At 36.6% G+C, this 23,797-nt stretch overlaps 1 protein-coding gene across 1 annotated transcript in view; it reads right to left on the reverse strand.

Annotated features, from left to right (window-relative positions):
• Stag1 (stromal antigen 1) overlaps positions 1–23,797 on the reverse strand; it is a 476,250-nt gene that overhangs the window by 311,189 nt on the left and 141,264 nt on the right. The window contains exon 4 of the mRNA XM_004664349.2: positions 20,115–20,279. Coding sequence (XP_004664406.1) covers positions 20,115–20,279 — 165 coding nt within the window. The remainder of the gene's footprint in view (positions 1–20,114; positions 20,280–23,797) is intronic.

Genomic DNA, 23,797 nt, shown 5'->3' on the forward strand with positions numbered 1-23,797 from the left:
ACATGACTGAACAGATGCAATAGTAGCATGTCTGGATTGGGGGAAACCAACTGCTGTCTCACTGGACTAAAGGACCGCTCCATGGAAGGGAATATATGCCTGGTACTGAAAACCTAATCAAAGGCTACGGCAGTGGAGGTTATGAGCCTTAGGGGTATAAATAATGCTCTTGTCTAGATAAATGCATGTATTATTCTCAATCAAGTTGCCCTGTAAGCACTACACTTAATGTTTATATTCATATATTAATGGTACTCTTACTTTTGGTTAGAGAACCTTCTTTTCAGATGGCAGTGACCACTGGGATGACCCAAAAGCGAACAAAGTGCTGAGAAGAATTGATGGAGCAGTGTCCAGCACTGAGACATCTCTAAAACACCCTCCAAGGCTTCAGGGTCCATGGCAGAAGAGGTGGCAGAAAGAATGTAAGAGCCAAAGGAAAGGTACCACTCTTTACAGTACAACTGTCCAGACAGAAGTTGGCCTCTATATCCTCGACCTCGCAGTACCTAGCAATACAGGACCCTCACAATAAGAGAAAAAGATGATGACATCAAAATAAAAGAGAGACTAAGGGAGAGAGGGAGGGGATATAATGGAGAGTGGTGGTGTTAAGGGGAAAGTGGGGAAGGGGAGGGAATTATCATGACTTACTATCTGTAAGAAGAGAAGTTGTCAATAAAAAGATTCAAAAAGAAATCTATCAGTATGGGTTCAGAAAAGGTATTCTCCCTAATTTGACATTTGTTTATCATTTATAGCTACTTATATGTGAGGGAGTGTGTATGTACATAAGTATGGACATCACAGGACAACTTTTAGGTTGATCCTCTCCTTCTACCATGTTTTAAGGCTGTGTTCTCCATTGTTCACTCCACTCAGCAGCTTTGAGAGGATTCTCCTACCTCTGGTTCCCCTCTCATTTTATGTGCACTGGGAATATAAAATCCCAGCACAGCTTCTGGCTTTCACATGGGGTTTGGGAATCCAGATACACAGGTTGTGTGGCAAGCACATTATTCACTGAGGTATATGGATACCATACACACAGATACACCAAAGAACATTTTTTTTCACATAGCCCCAAACCCTCTAACAGAGGGATAAATTCAGAATATCTAAGAAATTAGAGACAATTACTTTAGGACCTAAACTAACTATGACCCTCCATATATTGTCCACTGATGGGAGAAGTTAAATCATTAAAAAGAATTTCATGGAAAATACTTGTAAGTCATATTTGAAAGCAGTACATATTATTTCAATATTTCATTTGTATAAACTGGTTACATAGCCATATCTTGATGCAAGGAATGCGGAAAAATGATGTCTCTATTTGCCAGTATCCTCATGAATTTTCTTCACTATGAAAATAAAAACATGAGATTTTGGTAGACGGCCACTTGGCTTTGCCAGAATTTGTCCTCTGGCTGTCAATATTATATGCGCTCTTCCTCTTACATAAAGAAAAGAATCACTTGTGTGACTATTACAGTTTATTCAATTAATTGTCTACAAAGAAATGCTTTACTAAATTATTATATGGCCCTACAGTGGAATGAAATATAAGTAGAAAAACAAATGATCCAAATGTGTATTGGTCCTAAAAATAACGTTATTTTCACAGTAAGTAAAATGTCTGTGACACAGGTTTTAAAATTAACCTATATATACAAAGACACACACAGGAAAAGATGACAAGCGATGATAGTGGTTAAGTTCACATGCTCTCAAATCATTCCAAACAAGTCTACTCTGAAACTTTACAACAAAGACCTCTGAGAGTTGAGCCGCAGCTTCACGGGCAGTAAAGGAGCATCTGATGTGTAGCACAGACATGATATCATAAATTATGTGACCAAAAAATCCTAAAAATTTCTATTATTTGATCTTGCTCTATTGGAAAATAAGAAAAAAACTATTGAGCTTCTTTCCATAAGAATTTGAGACAGAAGAGAACATTTTAAAAACTGAGAAAGTATAACAAAAAGACAAAACTATGAGAAAACATAAAGATGTGCAAGGGAACAGTTTGTAGAATACTCAGTTAAGTTTTAATTCTTGTCCTTAAGTTCCTTTGAAAGTATAAAGATCAATCTGGATATCTATACAGTATAATGAGGTCCGATTCTTCAGCCTCTATTAGATGAAAATACATTTTTATTTAGGCTATTTGATAGGAACCTACTTAAGAAGGAGATAGATGAATATTCTTTAGTGCTGCTTAAGTGTAGACACATTCATTTTGGATAAGACAAGGAGATAGCCAATAATATTACAGTATCTTGTAAACTGAAGGTCCTAATCAGACCTGTGCATGATGGCTCATTGTGGAATGCTCATTGCTGGGAATTTGAGGCCAGCACAGGCTATATAATCAGCTCCAGGAAGGTAGGGAAATAAGAAGGGAAGGATAAAAGACCCTAATTAGGATAATTAAGTAAAAGGCTCATCTTCAAATGTGAGAATCACTAATATAATTTTTCCCATATTTTCTATTATTATACACATTGTTGTAAATTCCCACAGTATAATACTATGAGTTACATAGAGATTTCTTTATAACTTCACAAGTTTAGGCTGTTACCGTATTTTTAGGTCTAACCTAAAATATTCATGATTTTCAGAGCACATTTTTGTCTGTGTCAGCTCTTTTTTTTTTTTTTTTTTTTACATGATATCCTTCAGGGGCTTGTAGAGACAAAGTATTTGATCCTATATATGCAGATATCAATACTTGCCCCTGCTACATAAACTATCAGTGATAACTATAAATAAATCTATTGGTGGTCTATTTCTGCCAAGTATGTAAGTTCTAGGTTGACCTTGTACCTCAGCCTTAAATTGATTGTTATCCTGTGGAAAGAGCCCTTCCAAAATGGGAAGGAGTATACGTCAAGTCTCATTCTGGTAGCATCACCACTTACTATTACACCTCCCTTTACAGGAGTTGCTCAAGAACATACCTCACAGTATTGTTTCCTACTGCCCAGAGCTTGTAATCAACTTTGGCCAAGGCAATATGGGGAATTCTCCCAACCAGATGACTGCAATCCTACCTTTTCCAATTAAGATAAAATCTCCAGCCTAGGAAAGGGAACTCCACTCTCCCAAGTTTATCTTCCCAGGAGAAATGGCCTTAAATACCAGGATACATTTCAGTTATTCTTCTATCAAACCAGATTAATTATTAACTTCACTAACTTCAATGACATGCCTATAACTTCTCATCCCAACTCAGAATTGGTGTGGCCAGTTAAACAAGATAAAAACTGCCTTACCTGGTCTACAAAGTTTTCTTAAATTCTTAGGGCCCCCAATAACTACTTCTGATATTTGGTCATTGCACTTTTAACCTTCTCATAAAATTTTTGTCTTCCAGACTTTTTAAGGTTACTATAAATAGTCCAGGAAGATTTCCAGGCCATCCCAACTTCAGTGCCACTTTGATACTCCTACATCAGAAGACCAGGTAGGGTTGACAGCCCCAGTGTCACGTAAGTGTTTATCAGCTCTTAGTTTGCTGGTAGACTCTTCGGGGTCCTTTATGTATAGAATCTTCTATTCTGCAAATAATGATAATTTGAACTCTTCCTTTCCAATTTGTATCCCTTTTATGTGTGTCTCTTGCCTTATTGCTATAGCTAAAACTTCCAGTACTATAATAAATAAAAGATGAGACAGTGGACATCCTTGTCATGCTCTTGATTTTAGCAGAAAAACTTCAAGTTTTTCTCCATTTAGTATTATGTTGGTTATAAATTTTGTCATAAATAGCCTTTATCATGTTGAGATATTTTCCATTAACAGTTTCTGTAGGACTTTTATCATGAAGCGATGTTGGATTTTGTCAAATGCCTTTTCTACATCTATTGGGATGACAATGTGAGTTGTCTTTCATTTCATTTATATAGTATATTATATTTATCGATTTGTATATGTTGAACCATCACTGCATCTCTGGGATAAAGCCTACTTGGTTGGAGTGGATGAACTTTTTGATATATACTTATATTCTGTTTGCAAATATCTTGATAAAAAACAATCCTGGGCTGGAGGAATGGCTTAGCAGTTAAGGTTGCCTGTGAAGCCAAAGTACCTCAGTTCCATTCCCCAGGACTCATGTAAGCCAGATACAAAGTTGGTGCATGCATCTGGAGGTCATGTGCTGTGGATGAAGGCCCAGGCACAACCATTCTCTCCCTCCTTCCCTTCCTCCCTTCCTCTCTCTGAGCTGGTGGTATCATGATTTTCATCTATATTACAGAGCCAAGCAACAAAAAACAGCATGGTACTGGCACAAAGACTGACATGCAGATCAATAGAACAGAATAGAGGACCCAGATGTACATCTGGGCAGCAACAGTCACTTGACATTTGACAAAAATGCCAAAAATACTGGAGAAAAGACAGCCTCTTCAGCAAAAGGTGCTAGGAAAACTGGGTATCTACATGTAAAAGGATGAAAATAAATCCTTACCTCTCTCCATATACAAGAATTAAGTCCAAATGGATCAAAGACCTTAATTAGACCTGAAACCCTGAAACTGGTAGAGGAAAAAAGTGGGGGAAACACTTCAACATATTGATATAGGCAATGGCTTTCTGAATATAACCCCAATGGGTCAGGAAATAAAACTACTAATCAACCACTGGGACCTCATGAAATTACAAAGCATTTGTACAGCAAAGGAGACTGTGAACAGAGCAAAGAGGCAACCCATAGAACCAGAGAAAATCTTTGCCAACTATGTATCTGACAGAGGATTAATATCCAGGATATACAAAGAATTTTAAAAAACTAAATAATTAAGAAATCAAACAACCCAATTAAAAATGGACTTTGGGGATGGAAGGATAATTAGTGGTTAAGGTGCTTGTCTGTGAAGCCTAAGGACCCATGTCAAACTCTCCAGATTCCACATAAGTCAGATGCACAAAGGTGAGGCAATGGCAAGGTTGCACATGCTCACTAGGTGGCACAAGTGTCTGGAGTTCGATTTCAGTAGCTGAGACTCTCGCATATCAATCCAATCCCCCCTCTATAAAATAAAAAATAATAGGCTATGGAACTAAATAGAGAGTTCTCAAAAGAAGAAGTGCACATGGCATATAAACATCTAAAAAATGTTCTATATCCTTACCCATCAAGGAAATGCAAAATAAAACTACACTGAGTTTCCATCTCACTCCTGTCAGAAGGACTATTATCAAGAAATCAAATGACAATAAAGGCTGGCAAAGATGCAGAAAAAGAGGAACCCTTCTATGCTGCTCTATTCACAATCAGCAGGAAATGGAATCAGCCTAGATGTCCCTCAACTGAAAAGTAGATAATGAAGATATGGTACATTTATACAAAGGAGTTTTATTCAGCAATAAAGATAAATGAAATTATAAAATTTGCAGGCAAATGGATGGAATTAGAAAGGACTACACTTAGTGAGGTAACCCAGACCCAGAAAGCCAAGTACCACGTGTTCTCTCATATGTAGATCTTAGCTACAAATGTTTGGACTTGTATGTGAGCTGGAATAAACCTCAGCAGCAGAGGCCAGTAAGCTAGAAAAGGGCTGTAACAGAAGGAGAAGGGAGGGAGGACTTAAGAGGACAGTATTGTATATATGTAAGTAGAAGAACAGATTACTGGGGAATGGAAAGGGCTAAGTGAGGTCAGGGGAAGAGATTGAGTAAAGGATGGTGGAGGGAGGACTAATCAAAATCTAAGAGGGCATGAATAAGTCATATGGAAACCTCCTTTTTTGGACAGTGGTGCATCCAGAAGCCACAAATTGTTACTAGAAAATTTTCATTGCCATGGATGGGATGCCTTCTAGTGAGTTGTTAGCCAGGGAGGTCTCTGATTCCCCCAAAACATTCAGGCCACTGCTGAGGCTCGTGGTTTCCCACCAGGAACAGATGGTAAGAACTTATTGCTGAAAACGACACATGCTTGGGCTGCAAGGTCACTGAGAAATCCTGCTGGAACTGATGTGAAAACCTCTGTGTACATCAGCTGACAGAAAGCTGGAAAAAGGTACACTGCATGCAGCTCCATGGGAGAGACAGAAGTCATTAGTGGAGATAACAGTGGACACTGAAAACCTGAAGTTTGGCCAGCCAGTCCAAATGAGCCAATGGGTACAGCAGTGTCATGTTTGTTATGGGGGAACCAAATGCTCCCTAACTGGACTCGAGGCCCACTTCACAGAAGGGAACGCATGCTTGCTACTGAAAAATCTGGCTAAATGTCTGGCTAAATGCATATATTATGCTCACCCAACTGCCTGGTAAGTACTTTTCTTAATGTTCATATGCATATATTAATGCTACTTTCACTTTTGGTTAAAGAAGCCTCTCTTTTCAGATGGCAGTGACTTCTGGGATGACTTAAAAAGCACCACAGTGCTGACAAGATGGGACAGAGGAGAGAGAGCGCTCAGCACGGAAACATCTCTATCACACCTTCCAAGGCTCAGGTTCCATTGCAGAAGAGGTGGTGGAAAGAATGTAAAAGACAAAGGAAGGATAAGACTCCTTACAATGTTCTCTTCCAGACATGAAACGGCATGGATATCCATTACCATGCAGTGTCTGGCACTACCTACACAAAACCAGTATAATAGGTGGGAAAGATGATGACATCAAAATAATAAGAGGGACTGACTAGGAGGGCAAAGGGATATGATGGAGAGAGGAGTTGTGAAGGGGAAAATGAGGGTGGGAGGGAATTATCATTGTTTATTGTCTATAATTATGGAAGTTGTCAATAATAAAAAAAATTTAAACATAGACCCTGCAGTTCATCATCAAAGATAAAATGGGTACATAAAAAGTGAAGGGCAGTCTGGTCTTTGTTGCAATCAAAAGGTTTTAGGTAGTAGAGATCTTGGTAGTAGAAACTAATGGCCCTAGGAAGAAAATAGGTGACTACCCTGTGCCAGTGCTATTTATACAAACAGGCAAAACTCTAGGTCTGGTAGCTGGAAACATGAACTAAAGAGATAGAATGGACAGTTATACCATCTCATAATTTCTAGACCTAGGTCAATTTAGGGATCAAACTTTGACTGAAGAGAACACCAGATATCCCTTAAAGGATTTTGCCCAAGTACTTCACATGACTACATGTATCTTCCCCTAATCCTTTAGTAAAACATGTTAATCAGTGTTGCCACAGATTATTACAAGGAAATACCCACACCTTTCAGGGATTGAGACATTTCCTTGATCTCTTAGTAATGCAATAAGGACACAATTAATCCCAACACTCAGCAGGCAGAGGTAAGAGGATCGTGTGAGTTCAAGGCCACCCTGAGACTACATAGTGAATTCTAGGTCAGGGTGGGCTAGAGTGAGACCCTACCTTGAAAATATATATTTCTTTAAAAAAATGAATCAAGAATACTTAACATAAAACCTGAAGTAACAATATTAACATAAAATCAGCATGAAAGATTACACCCACTAAGCAGGCCAAAAAAAAAAAAAAAAGATAGCTATTATATAATGGTAATTGGTGAATTATGTAAATCTTTAACCAAACCAATCATTTGACTTTTATAATTCTCAAATCAAATCAGGTCTCAAATAGGAAAGGGGAAGGGGCAGGGGAGAGGGAAAGGGGGTAGAGAGAACAGGTAATCTATATCATCTACAACCATTCTAAACAGTTATCCTGTTTTGTTGATCCAATACCTATAGCTCTTGGTTTCTCCTTATTCTTCCAATAATTTTTCTTCCTGTTTCTACTGAAAACATCTGAACTAAAAATACACACTCGAAAATGCCTTTACATTTTTGTAAGGTTCACAAATCTCCTCAGCCATAAGTGAAACTTGGCCCTTCTCCCAGTTGCCTAAAGTACTTCCTTAAGTACTTTGTAATAACTGCTGTACCCCAGCTACGGTCTGCTATATCCAAGCCATTCTGTTTCTAGCTGCATTCAAAGAACTTATCATCCTTTAAAGGCCCTCATCAGTCATCTTACATTCTTATTTCTACTCTTTATTCTTGTTATTTATGACCCTCTTAAAGTCCCTCTATTTCCAATGGAAGCCACTGAACCTTTAAGCTTCATTTCTCAGGTCACAGACCTTGTATGCTAATTAGTTATTTGGATACTTTGATATCCTTATTGGAAATATATCCACCCTCTCTATATCAAAATTGTTTACATTTGGGCTGGAGGGATGGCTTAATAGTTAAGGCATTTGCTTGCAAAGCCAAAGGACCCAGGTTCGATTCCCCAGGACCCCCACATTAGCCAGATGCACAAGAGGATGCACGTGTCTGGAGTTCTTTTGCAGTGGCTGGAGGCCCTGGTGTGTCCATTCTCTCTCTCTCTCCCTACTTCTCTGTCAAATAAATAAATAAATAAATAAAAAATTTTTTTAAAGTGTTCAGGTTAGTGATCTGAAAACCATCAACATACTTACTTGAAACACTACATTTACCTCCTAAACACCCAGGAACTACTCTATTCAACCCACACTACCTGGGTATTATCACACAAGTCCCTACTTATTTAGCATGTACTGTCTATATGATCTCTCCAGCCTCCTCAAGATCTTTGGCTCTGAAATGTCTTCCTCGTCTTGAATGTACCCTGTTATTTATCCATTGGATACCATTACAACCTAGTGAAAGAGGAAGCATTAATAAATAAGCCATGAAAACTCTACACTAAATCCTTCAATGCATCATTAAAATTTTTTGTCATTTTTATTTATTTATTTGAGAGGGACAGAGAGAGAAAGAGGCAGACAGAGAGAAAATGGGCATGACAGGACCTCCAGCCACTGCAAACGAACTCCAGATGCATGTCCCAACTTGTGCATTTGATTAACGTGGGTCCTGGGGAATCAAGCCTCAAACCGAGGTCCTTAGGCTTCACAGGCAAGCCCATAACCAATAAGCCATCTCTCCAGCCCCAATACACCATTTTAAATCCATTTAAGTACTCTAAAAGTCCTTATGTTGAGACTAGCCTCAAAAACAAATGGAATTTTTGCTCAAGTACCAAAAGCTAGAACATAAGTTATACTAACATTATTTTTTTCTCCTTCATTTTACTTCAAGGTTGATGAATTGATCAATTCTTCTAGCATTTATGAAAAACAAAATAATGCTAAAAGAATTTTAAAACAGCCCTTTAAAAAACTCTAGTCTATTTGGGGAAGAGGACCAGCATTAATGAGGATGTGAGGACACAAAAGAAAGTAACAGGGAGATGAATATAATCAATGTACATTATATATGTGTGAGAGAATATCATAAGGAAACTCATTATTTTTAAAGCTGATATATACAAATACTTAAAATCTTGCCAGTGTTTAAAATCGAAGAATTATTTGTAACATATCTGAGTGATGTATTAATGGCTGAAAGCTTAAAATGGAAGGGGGCTACTAATGCTTCAATATGCTTTTTCAAGTGGATCTTTTTCTACCTATCAAGAGAATTCATAACCCAGGGAAAGACACTAAAGCACATGTCATCCATAAATACTTCTCAAAAGTATGCATGCCAGAGAGACTTTGTAGACTTTGTCTTGTCTCGAGTAATTCAGACACTCAAAAAGTAAATGCCCAAAGGTTCTCTTTCCCTCATTCTTAAATGAATGAATGAATAAATAAATAAACAAACAAAATAACAAAAAGTAAATGCTCAAAGGAGCTCCACCACCAGTCACAACCCACACTGGTGTTCTTCCTGAACAGTAAATTTATATTCCCAAACTCTTGTGTTGTGGAGCTACATGAATATAATAGTATGACCTCCTAAAGTTATAAGTTCAATCTTCAATAATATTAACAGCTCTTTTAAATATCCTAGGATCACATTTCTCTCTTTACTGTCTTGTTAAAATCAATTCCAATTTAAAAAAAAATTTTTTTTTTTTTCGAGATAGGGTTTTGCTGCAGCTCCAGCAGACCTGGAATTCACTATATAGTCACAGGGAGGCCTCAAACTCACAGCCATCCTTCTACCTTTGCCTCCCAAGTGGTGGGATTAAAGGTGTGCGCCACCACACACACCCACTTCCAGAAATTTTAACACTGTTTGCATGTTCATGTTCTCCTAGCTTTTAGTATCAACTCCAGGCTGAGATATCCTGTATTAAATCACATAACTTCACCAACAGGAAACAAATCTCTCCTGTTGTTCTGTCTCAAAGCCTTTACACTAGAGACTAACAAATAGTAATGAATTATTTCAACACACATTCATTTTATTTTAGAGGGTTAGAAACAACTGTTCATTTTCTTTTTTGGGAGAGTTTTGCTTTGTCTATGATAAAGGCTAAAGTACAGAGAGAACACTCTTATAGGCATAATAAATCCAAACTGGCTGAGAAAGAAATCCCATTTACAGGCTGGAGAGATGGTTTAGTGGTTAATATACTTTCCCAGGAAGCCTAAGGGCCCATATTTGACTCTCCAGAGTCCATGTAAGCTAGATGCACAAAGATGAGGCAAGCACAAGATAGCACTTGCCCACTAGGTGGCGCAAGCATCTAGTGTTCAACTGCAATGACTGAGGCCCTTGATGCACCAATTCTCTCTCTACTAAAAACAAAAATCCCCTTTATACCCAGATATTCTTTATTCTTGTGCCTTTGGTATTGGTTTGGTTTATATTGTTTCTGAAGACAGGGTCTCGCTAATAACTTATGTTAGCCCACCCTTTCCTCAGATGTACAATAATCTTCATGCTTCCACATGCCAGAAGTTAAGGGTTTAGGCATATGTTAATAACATGGTTTCATGTGATTTTTTTTAGTTCAATTCTTACTGACAGTATAAACAGTGGGTATTGGCCAGAAGAATTAAAATAAACTGTCATCACTCTTTAAAATGAAATCAATAGAAAGCACCAGTTCATATGTTCAAAAAATCTGTTAACAATACAAATACATCACTAGATATATAGACTTTTCCTAAAAATTACTCAGTAAAGTAAAACCATTATATATAGATAGATAATTTTTATGTATATATACACCCATATTTGACTACGAATCACAAGTAATCATTTCTTGATTTATTTACTTTACTACAGATCATTTGCACACCATGTGATAAACATAGGGATAATGCCTTTAGAACATAACTATGAAAAGTCACAAAGAAAATATTACCAATTTAAAACTCCTTAAGTTGATTTTAATCAATATGCCTGAAATCAGTCACCAAAAACACAAAACATAACAGTAATGGCTTTAAACACTGAACTCATTTATTAAAAAAAAAAAAAAATCAAAAAAGTAGGTACTGCTGAACGTAACTAAAGCAGAGAAGAATCCTATTTAGTTGTTTGTGAATTAGTCAAACATAGTGCCTTCCAGAGGATAAGCAAGTGCTCCATCAACAAGCGACTCTGAAATTCCTAGTTAAGAATTCCTAACCTCCAAGACTGTAGCTTTAAATACGTATGTGGAGAATGCTATTAACCAACCACTTTTGCATTTCGTTGTGTTTAGGTGAAATTTTTTTTTAAATATTTTTTTGTTCATTATTTATTTATTTATTTGAGAGCGACAGACACAGAGAGAAAGACAGATAGAGGGAGAGAGAGAGAATGGGCGCGCCAGGGCTTCCAGCCACTGCAAATGAACTCCAGACGCGTGCGCCCCCTTGTGCATCTGGCTAACGTGGGACCTGGGGAACTGAGCCTCGAACTGGGGTCCTTAGGCTTCATAGGCAAGCGCTTAACTGCTAAGCCATCTCTCCAGCCCTAGGTGAAATTTTTTAAATGGAAAAATATTTGCAGCATACCTATTCTATAGTCACTTCAACCTAACTATAATGTGGCAGTTGTGTTGTTTTTTCTTTTACAGCATGCACTAAAGCAAGGAAGTAAGTACCCAGCCATGAACTACATTTCTCAGCTCACTTTAGAATGTAGTAGAGTGGGTTTTTTTTTAAAGTTTTAAATAAAATATTCAGTGTATCTTTGCTTGTGTGTGTGAATACAGGGTGCATGAATGCTGCAGCATGTGTGTGGATGTAAGAGGATAATGTTTAGGTCAATCCTTGCTTTCCACCTTGTTTAGAGGCAGGCTCTTTCACTGTTTTCCATTTGATTTGCTCATGGGCTTCTGGAAAATTCTCCTGTCTCCAACTTCCACTCACTGTAGGCATGCTGAGATTTTAGAAATCCACAGTAGCTCATGGCTTTTATTTGGGGGTCTAGGGATCTGAAATCAAGTACTAATGAATTGCATAGCCATCTCTCCAGACCCATGTAATAATTCCATGTCAATGAAATAAAATAGAAAGGCCAGAGACTTCTAAATAGGAACTGCATTTTTATTCTTTCTCCTTTTCTTCCAATTGCATAAAAAAACAACAACATAGAACCTCTCACAGATACATCCAATCTTCTGACAATGTGATGGAACATTGATTATCTACAAAGTTCACACTTAAGAACCACACAAATGAATTACTAAAGAAAAAAAATCTCATGTTCTCAGTTATTTTACCATTTTGTATCAGACTGTATTCATAGCTATCCTGGACTATGTGTGAATAGCTGCATGCAGCCTATGGGTTGGACATGCCTGTGAGGGCAGTCTTATTAAGAAAATTTGTCTGTCACTAGTTCTGGTATACATAGTTACATAAGATGAGAAATTGTCTACTATGATAAGCTACTACTTTCATAGCCTTTTATTTTAATCAGTAGGTAAAGGCACAGGTTTCCTTATGAAATTTTCACACAGATGTCATTTTGGTTGATCCTATCCCTGTACCCATCTCCATCTCCCTGTTCCCATCTCCCTGACAATGTTGCCTTTATACTTTCATGTGGTATGTTTTCCATTACCCTCCTGGACTAATCTTCCTTAAATCTACTTTTTCCACTCTCATGGATATTTATTTCTCTAGTTTTCTAGCTTCTACCACCCACCTGGTATACAATGTACAAAGGGAATGGCTTGGAACAGGTTAAAATATTCACAAAGTTAATTACAAAAAGGCTTTCTTATCTAGAGACATGAACCCACTCTTAACCTCTCATTGAAGATTTTCAAAGTATGAAATAAAAGTTTATGGTTCGACCAAAAGCATTCTGTATATGCTATATATTTCATTTTATTAAACTTTATTTAGTTTCTTCATACAAACATTTTTAACACATTGCTCAACAAAATACAATTCTTTGTCTAGTCATATGTCTAGTTGGGTTGATAATCAGTAGATGTACATAAACATAAATATATTTTTGAGGAAAAGAGATAACTTCTTTAAAATGTTATATAACTAAAAGACAAATAGCTGAGCAAAACACAATTTACATTTAGAACTTTCTTAATTTTTTTCTTCAGTAACTAATTGTTAGCTTTAAGTTACAGTGACATGGCAGTAAACCCAATGTGAAATAAGCTGGGTTAGATTCAAGTATCATTTGTACTATGGGTATAAGATGATGAAACATGGCTAAATCTAACAGTGATAGAATTCAAAGGAAATCCAGTTAAATCTCTAATTATTGTCAAATAAAAATAAATTGTAAAGTAAAAGAGACCATAAAAACAGAAGAAAATGTTTACAAATTTAATTTTAAAGTTTATGCCCTGGTTTGATATGACAAAATTCTGTGTAATTATTTCATTAAATGAAAATGTTTCTAATGTACAGTATTCTACCAGGACTCCTATGTCAAAAGAATAAAAATTTAAAAAAAAACTTGTATTGACTCTTGCACCACCTCTAAGCATACTCTGAGTCAACCCTAAACTCTATTTTTTGCTTTAACCTTGCTGCTGCTTCTTCCTGTTATTTTTATTATCATTATTATTTCCTTTTATTGAATTTAATTAACTGGCTGTAGTCAGTCACAAAAAAATTACTACATAAAAAATAGTCAATTTAACAAAATCAAACAATACTAAAACTAACTATAGCAAGGGTTAGCTAAAGAATAAACACTGCAAGTTTCTAAATGTATATACCTGGGTTGGTTAATCTCCGCTAGACGGGCTTTAAAATTACCATGGAAACAAATCTCTGAGCAGGTCTATGAGGGATCTTCTAGATTAAGCTAATTGAGGTAGAAAGATCCAATAGAAAATACTATTCCATGGCTCAGAGTCCTGTACTGGGTTAGCAAAGAATGAGTCCACATCCTGCTTCATGACTATACAGGGAATGTGACCAGCTATTTCAAGCTCCTCCTTCATACTTCCCTGCCATGATGGATTATACCTGTTGAAACGATAAGGCAAAAAAAACAAAAAAAAAAAAAAAAAAAAACCAACAACAACAAAAAAAAAACCCTTCCCTTTTAAGTCCCTTTAGTCAAGTATTTTGTCACATCAACAAGAAAAATAAATACTATAGCCCTCTTCTCTAAAAAATAAAAATATGGATATGCAGACAAAATAAGATTCCCTTCTTAGAAAGAAGCATATGAAATTGTGTTACCACACTGTTGTAGTCAGGTTTGCACTGCTAGCAGAAATCATGTGACCAAGAGCAGCTTGTGGGGAAAAATGGTTTATTTTGGCTTACAGATTCAATGAGAAGCTCCATTATGGCAGGGGAAAACAATGGCATGAGCAGAGGGTGGACATCACCTCCTGGCCAACATCAGGTGGACAATAACAACAGGAGAGTGTGCCAAACACTGGCAAAGAGAAACTGTCTATAAGCCTACTCCCAACAATACACTGTGTCCAGGAGGTATTAATTCCCAAATCTCCATCAGCTGGGAACCTAGTATTCAAAATGCCTAAGTTTATGGGGGACACCTGAATCAAACACAAACACACACACACGTTTGCCATTATGAAGTCTAAATAAAGCAGTATTTTATAACATGATTAAAATGAACTCAAAATAAAAAAATAACAATCTTTACCTAGATAATAAAGATAATGAAATAACTTAAACCAATAAAAAGCATCGTCCTTAAGCTCATCTAAGTTAGAATCTGTTCCATTCCTTAGAAATGAACCTTGGATATATTGTAAGAGCCACAGCATGGGAGGAATACCCATAAACATTACCCTCCAGCCTCCCACCCCAGTGACTTATTGCTGCTCTCACAACTCATAATCCACAACCCCATGGTCAATACCAGCATCTCACTGAGGAGGGCCCTCAGTGGAATGAGAGGTAGGGAAGAGGGAAATGATGGTATCAACATATGTGTGTTCACACAAAGTTTCTTAGTAAATATAATAAATGAATAAAAAAGAAAAAAGAAAAAGTAAACCTTGGATATAGTGACATATTTATTATATAATCATATGTATCATTCAGTGGAGTGTTGCTCCAGAGTTATACTTGTCTCGTGACAAAAAAAGATTAGAAGCAACTATTCAAGAAAGTAGGAAGGATGGTAATCCTGGATCCAAATTATAGTGAATGAAAGGGGGGGTATTATGTAAATATATAAATATGAAAATGCTTGGGTTCAGCTAAGGAATCAGGATTCATTTTTCTTCCTAAAGTGATTCTAAACCCTATCTACATGTCCTCTTCGGCTATTGATCTGTGCTTGACTCTATATTCAATACCCCTAACTCTTGATCTTTAAGTCAAAAGCTTTATGTACCTCCCCAACTTCCTACTGACTGTCATGGAAAGTAGAACCACCATAATTACAACATGGAATATAGCAGCAAAATGTTTCATGGTGGTTTGGGGTGGAAAGTTTAGTTAAATTTCTTACCCATATGAAGATTCCCAGCAAAGAACTTCCATAGGACTGTATATTCCATCAGCCATAAAGGGTGATGAGGGTATGAAGAAAGAAGACCCATAAGTCATTATTGGTGGGAGTACAAACAGGCTCAACCATTATGAAATTCAGTGTGGAAGTTCCTCAATAAACTAAAAGTAGAACTACCATATGACCCACTCCTAGGCCTCTACCCTGTGGACTCTCACCTCTACTACAAAGATATTTGCTCATCCAGGTTAATTGTTGCTCTACCAACAATAACTAGAAAATAGAATTAGCCTAGATGTCCAGCATCTGATGAATGGATAATAAAATGTGGAACATATACACAATGGAGAATTTTATTTAGTTGTAAAAACATGAAATCTTCAGTAAAATGAATAGAAATGGGAAAAAAACATACTGAATAAGGAAACAGGTCAAAAAAGATAAACACTGCATGTTCTCTCTCATGTGGATCCTAGCTTTACATTTTTATATTTATATGTTTAAATTTGAGTGTCAGTAAAGTACAGGAAGCTAGAAAGGGGCCATAAGTGAGGGGAGAAAAAAAGGCTTTCAAGAGAGGGAGATAATAGAACCCATCAAAGGGCTGAAAACAAATGGTTGTTGAGTGTTCATTCGTCTCTAAATGGGGCATCTGTATCGCCTCATCCAAAGCTCAAGGAACATGGTGGTAGAGGGAGTGGAAAGAGTGTAAAGGAGATGGGAAGGAGTGCTGTGGAATGCTATCATCTGTACATGAAGCAGCTGCTGTACCCATAAACTCAATAATGGACATATATAGTTACCTGCACAAGGCATTTAGTCATGGGTGGTGGAACCCAGCCTTCCTGAGAAGTTACTGGCAGTAAATGGTTGCTGGAGAAAGGAAGACATTTTCTTCATTGGTGTAGACCCTAATAAATTGCCCATTGTAGTCAATCTTATCTAAACTCAGTGTGACAAAAACTAAACTCAGCCGGGCATGGTGGCGCACGCCTTTAATCCCAGCACTCAGGAGGCAGAGGTAGGAGGATCACCGTGAGTTAGAGGCCACCCTGAGACTGCATAGTGAATTCCAGGTCAGCTTGAGCCAGAGTGAGACCCTACCTCAAAAAAAAAAAAACCAAAAAAAAAAAAAAAAAACACAACTAAAACTCGATGGGTAAGATAGACAAGACAGATAGAAGATAGCTAGTTAGATAGCGAGGGGGGGGGGAGGATGGAGGGAGGGGGAAGGGAGGGAGGGAAAAAGGAAGGAGGGAAGGAACGCAGGCATCAAAGCAGTAGTAGTACTATATGGGAATAAGTTCAGTGGGGGCAAAGAAAGAAGAAAATAATGGGCAATGAATATGATGAAAATATGTTATATATACATGTATGAAATTGTTTAAACAATTATGTATTTTACACAGAGAGTGATACAGGCCAGGATGAATTATCCAATCCTGCCATTCATTGCTCTTGATTTGGGTACAACTATAAAAATCTTTTCAATAACTTCTGAGAGGTGTTCTGCTACAATTTAGTAGAGAGAGGGCTGTTTATAGTACACAGCCACAGTGGAATTTAACCAATAGCAGTCATAAAACAGTCACTTTTTGCTAACAAACCCTGTCTGAGTTTAGAGACATGTGCATCCTAGAAGCAATGCTTTTTCCAAGGTACAGTATCACTGCCTTCATCAGGCTTTCCTTGCCTGAATTTCAAGAGCCTATTCAGTTCCCTCACTAATGGAATGACATCTAGTTACATCTGTAGACTCTCCAAGACCTTTTCTTCCATAGCTGAGGTTACATAAAAACAACAACCAAAAGGAATGCATGTCTACAAACATGCATGCCTGTCCAGCAGGAAATAAGCAATCTAGAATAGAACAGTTCATAGCAGCACAGTACCTGTGACCAGAGCATATATATACACCTCCAACACCTCACTTTATAATGTTACCCCACTTATATAATATTACCATCTTATATCATACTTATAGTGCCACCTTACATCAGTCCCTATAATATTACCTCATTTATGATTCATGTGGAGTATTACAAGCTTGACCTTTACCATCAGTAGGAACATTAGGTGTTCCTCACTAGGGTCAGGCCGGATGAATGAGAACTAGAAAGAGCAAGAGTGTACTTAAATAGGTTAAAATAAGGATCCAGAATTTGATGGGTCAACTATGTTAACCAAGTAACTTCTTTTGTAAATGAAAAGTTCACTTATAAAAAAAAAATAGGAAAATATATAGCTCCTAAAATCATGATTATGTTCATGTTAATAATAACTGAAATTGTTAGACTATCTGTTCATATGCAAAAGAACACTTTTATAATCTTTTACTAAAACTTCTACCATGTTGAAATAATTGTCACTTCAAATTGTTCCTCAAACTTAATTTACGTATAGTATGATTTTCCAATCATGTCTCTAATATTTCATAAGGGAGTAGTTATAGCTATTAATGTATTTCTATTGTTATACTGTCATATATTAATTCTACTCAAGTACCTATATTTAGTTAGTTCTGTAAGGTTTTATGGTTCTTCAATGACAGTCCTTTCATCCATCAATGTCTTGTGCTCCTATTTCAATGAGTTTCATTTCATTCAATAGTATATTTGCTTTTTCCTCTAAGGCCTCAGAGCTCCTTTTAATTACTATTTTTAGATAAATTATTTTTAATTTTAGGATGTGTGGATATAGCCAGGTAAGTGCCACAGCATGCAACTGAACATCACAGGACAAACTCAAGTATCACTTCTCACTTTCCATCTTGCTTAAGACAGGGACTCTTATTCATTGCTGTGTATGCCATGCTAGCTGGCCCATGAGCTTTGGGGATTCTCCTATCTCCACCTCCCATTTTGCTATAAGAACACTGGGATTGCATAATTGTACAACCCAAATTTAGGACCTCATGTTTGTGCAGTAAGTGCAGTACCCACTGGGTCACAGCATTATTCTTACACATTCTTGAGCCAATTAAATATTGATTCAAATTTTTAAGCCTTTCATACAATGAACATTACAAAATGACTGATTGATTAATTAATGGCTCAAAATACAAAGATATTCTATGACAGATACTAGGTAATATTTAACAGATCATAAATGAACAGATTTAAATAAGCCACAGATACTACCCATTTTCCTTAGAGAAGTGATAGCATAAAACGCATGTCCAGCTAAAATATGGCTAATTCTTCTGCATATGGTATGTAGAAATTTGAAGGCTAGTGAATTTTTAACTTGGTAGGTAGAAGAATTCAATGATTTTAGAACAGTCTGTACTTTAGAAGGCTTCCCATATGGAAGACAGAATGGCTTATCCCATAAGATATCTCTTTCAACAACTGTACTATAATAAATAAAAATCAGTTTTGCTTTCAAAGGTAATTATCAGGGGTTGGGGATTTAGCTCAGTGGTTATCAACGCAGACTGAAGAATAAATTGTCTCAACTCTCAACTCACTTGGCATATTTATTTCATTTATAAAAAGCTATCATCAATTTCTTATTATACAAGTGTTGTTTATCAACATACTAAGACCAACTGGAGTTAATTTGGCATTCGTCAGTACTGGTACACTTATAACTCATTAATGATCTGCATAAGTGTTAATCCCAAAATTTCAAAGTCCATGAACACAAGGTTCAGGCAAAATCAGTTCACACTACATAAATCCCTATGCTTAACTCAATGCCTGGGGGGAAAAAAAAAATCAGATTTCAATCAACTTTTTTTTTTTTTTTTTGGTTTTTCGAGGTAGGGTCTCACTCTGGCTCAGGCTGACCTGGAATTCACTATGTAGTCTCAGGGTGGCCTCGAACTCTCGGCGATCCTCCTACCTCTGCCTCCCAAGTGCTGGGATTAAAGGCATGCGCCACCACGCCCAGCTCTCAATCAACTTTTGTTGAACAAAATAAACTACAGTTTAACTGTTTTAGTTGAGATCTGAAGCTACAAAATGCAAATGTTAATGGATTATCTGTGTGCGCACACATGTGTCCATGTGTGTGTGTGTATAAAAATTATCTAGGAAAAACATTTTTTAATTATAAGCCAGTAAAAATCACTTTGTTACAGAATAGTAGCTGTTGAATAAAATGTTATTAAAATATCATCCTGTGCTAGAAATCTATATCAAGGCAATCACTCAGCAAAGTTAAACAATACTTTGGTATTAAACAAAATGCTCTTTAAAAGAAAACTATAAAGAATCACCTTTTTTGTTTAAAACACTATCAAGTGTATATGGGCTGGGGTTTAACTCGGTAGAGCATATATTTAGCATAGCAAAATTGTGAGTTCAATAACTATTACAACCATACACAAAATGTACATGAAGTGTCAATATATACACTGTCAGGTTCCACATAGGTTACTGACTGTTACTTTATACATGAAATAAAAACACTTAAAAATTTACCTGCATTGCACTCTTCCCCAGTTTCACCACCTCAAATAATGTGACAGGCTCCCCTTCACCATTCTGTTGAGGGTGTCCGTTAGCCCTTCCACGACAAGCTCCTCTAACTCCAGCTTCAATTCTGCTCTTTTCTCCTGGACATTTTCGGGGTTTCTTATTTGTAGACTAAATAAAAAGATAAAGAAAAATTGAACTAAATTCATACTTACTTTATACAAAATGATCATAAAATGTATTTGATCCTATGAAAGCTACTTTGTACTACTGCAGATAAGAGATAAATCCCTAGCTGTCCCCAAACCAAAACCAAACTTTACAATTTGTTTTCAATGATTACAAAAAATATAAACATCAAAAACAAAGTTCATACAAGTAATATACGAAAATAAAGGTTTTTAAAAATCAATTATCTCATACAGTAATGCTAAATAATTTAACCATGCCTATTCTTAACATTTCCTTCTTTATAACCCCAACATACTCCTCTCCTACATCCTTAAAAACCTTATTAATGAAAACATTACGGGAATATACTATTATGTATTCAATGTCACCTTTTATTGAAGTACTCAAATATTCCTTAGTCTTGCTACAAATGTATGATTAACATACTTTTCACCATTCTAGGCACTGGAAATACAACAATGAATTTAAAATTTTTTCTATATTGATGCAGTTATATTTACTAATTTGAACTATCTCCTGTCCCAACTAATTTTTAAAAGTAATACTATTACCTTCCGTGTTTTACCCTTACAGCCAAGAAGTAATTTGGGAAATCTGTTTACTGTAAAATTATCAATTCCCATAAATTGTCATTTATACATATATAAACTCACTGCATGATCCCTGCTTCACACAACTCATCAATGACATCAATGTTGCTAAATGTAACCAATATTTTTCAAAACTTGCAGCAGATCACATGACTTTCTTCCTCCCAATTTACTTATTTCCCCCCTTTTGTACTACATTCCTTACCAGTTAGCACTACACAGAGGTCTAGGTTAAGCATCTTTATTGTCATACTTTTTCTGGAATAATTTAATTCATTGTCATTAGAGCCCTGTTCCACATATCAATTTTCAAAGCCCCCCTTATTTGTCCTGGATAGTGATACTAGAGCTGTACCCTGAAAACACCACTCCACTGTCATCCACTGTAGTGTTGGGCTTTATACGTAGAGGGCAATATAGGAGCACTACAAAGAATAGCAAAGGGGCTTCTCTTCCAAGTTCCAGTAGCCTTCCCTGTATTTGCCATTACTTTATTCTTCATTAGTCCTCTTGCCAATTTCTTAGTGGTGAACAGCCTAAAACCAATTTTGTGCATGGATTGATACATGTTGATAGATTTTTCATTTTTAAAATAAATTTTCAGGGTGTCATAGATTTATGAAAAATAGTGAAGATGGCATAGAGAATACTAATGTACTTCATATCTAGTCATCCCTTGTAATTAACCTTCATGCTGCTAAAACACCTGGCCAAAAGTAGCTTGTGGGAGGAAAGGGTTTATTAGGGCAGACAAACTCAAGGGGAAACTCCATGATGGCAAGGAAAATGAGGCATGAGCAGAGGCTGGATATCACCCTCTGCCACAGCAAGTAGCAAACAGCAGCAGGAAAATGAGCTAAACACTGGCCAGACGAAGCTGGCTACAACACTCATAAGCCCTCCCCAAAAAAGAGACCTCCAACAAGTTATAATTCCCAAATTGTCATCAGCTGGGGATCAAACATTCAGAACACATGAATACAGGGAACCTGAATCAAATCACCAAATCCCTATTATTAATACCTCATTACCATGCTTCGTTTGTTAAAATTAATGAACTAATTGGATACTAACAAAAACCTACAGCTTATTTAGGTTTCTTTCTCTTTTCTAGTGACCTTTTCCGGTCCCAGGAGCCCAGCCATGATGCCATATTACATGTAGACATCATGGTCTTAGTCTTAGTCTTCTCCATTCACTTAAAAAATTATTATTTATTTGAGAAAGGGGGAGGAGAGGGAAAGAGAAAATATGAGTGTGCTAGGGCCTCCTGCCACTGCTAACAAGAAATTCAGAGGCATGTCACCAGTGTGTGTGTTTGGATTTACATGGGTACTGGGGAATCGAACCCAGACAGGCAGGCTTGGCAGCAAGAAAGCACCTTTAATTGCTGAGCCATCTCCCTAGCCCTACAGTGGCTTCTATTGCTGTGCAACATTCCAATGAAAAGATGTACCACATTCTTTTACCATTTACAGGATGATATTACCATTTATCAATTATATATAAAGCTACTATAAATATTTACAAGCAAGACTTATATACACATAATTCTGAAAGCATACCTATATATATTTAAGAGTATACGTATTGGAATGGTCAAAAAGGCTATGTTTAGCTGTGTACAAAACTGTCAGTCTTTGAATGCTTTGCATCCTTGCCAGGAAATTCATAGTCAGCATTCCACTAAATATACAGTGGCATCACTGTATTGTCGTAATTTGTGATTCTTAAACAATAAATGATTGAGGTTTCTTACATGATTAATATCACTTACATAAGTAGTAATTTCTCTAAAAATTATAGGCAACAATTCTGATCTTAATTCCATGTCATATGTCTGCACTTTCCAATACAGAAGCCACTAGCATAAAAATATATCATTAACTTTGTATTTATTATATGATGAAATATTTTATACATATAATAAAAATGACAAAACTGAGCTGGAGAGATAGCTTAGCAGTTAAGGTGCTTGCCTGTGAAACCAGCCAAAGAATGCACATTTGAATCTCCAGGTCCCACATAAGCTAGACACATGCACCCAATGTCGCAAATGCGCACAAGGGGGCGCATGCATCTGGTGTTCATCTGCAGTGGCTGAAGACCCTGGTGGGCTCATTCTCATTCGCTCCCCTCCCTCAAAAAAAAAAAATGACAAAACTAATTTGAGGGCTGGAGAGATGGCTTAGCGGTTAAGGGCTTGCCTGTGAAGCCTAAGGACCCCAGTTCGAGGCTCGGTTCCCCAGGACCCACGTTAGCCAGATGCACAAGGGGGCGCATGCGTCTGGAGTTCGTTTGCAGTGGCTGGAAGCCCTGGCACGCCCATTCTCTCGCTCTCCCTCTATCTGTCTTTCTCTCTATGTCTGTCGCTCTCAAATAAATAAATAAATAGAAAATGAACAAAAAATATTAAAAAAAAAACTAATTTGACTTATTGGTGTCAATTTACTCAAAATCATTTTTCGTTTATCTTAGATAATAAACAGTTTCTTCTATATTCTTGATAAAAAAATACTTAATAATTGCATATGTGGCTCACATCTATTTCTCCTGAACAGCCACTTTAATTTTATAATCATAACAATACTTGCAACAAAAACCTAAACACATCACTTCCTTGTTTATTTACCACCTGACAATAAGTTATTCTCATTACCATCAAGTTAAAATCTATCCTTCATATGCTAAGTAATTAATCAATTACTATCTATTCAGTAATCTACCTAACCACATCTGTATTTATATGCAACAATTCTATATATTAGTTAATTTAAAATTACCAGAAACATCTTTCATTAATGCATACATATGTATATTTACTTAGTCTATAGTTTATGTCCCTTTCTAAGGAGTCTTCAATCTGCTCAGAATAAGCATTTTTCTAACAATAGTTATTTGTGTTTT

This window comes from Jaculus jaculus, chromosome 17 (assembly GCF_020740685.1).
Source record: "Jaculus jaculus isolate mJacJac1 chromosome 17, mJacJac1.mat.Y.cur, whole genome shotgun sequence".
NCBI lineage: Eukaryota > Metazoa > Chordata > Mammalia > Rodentia > Dipodidae > Jaculus > Jaculus jaculus.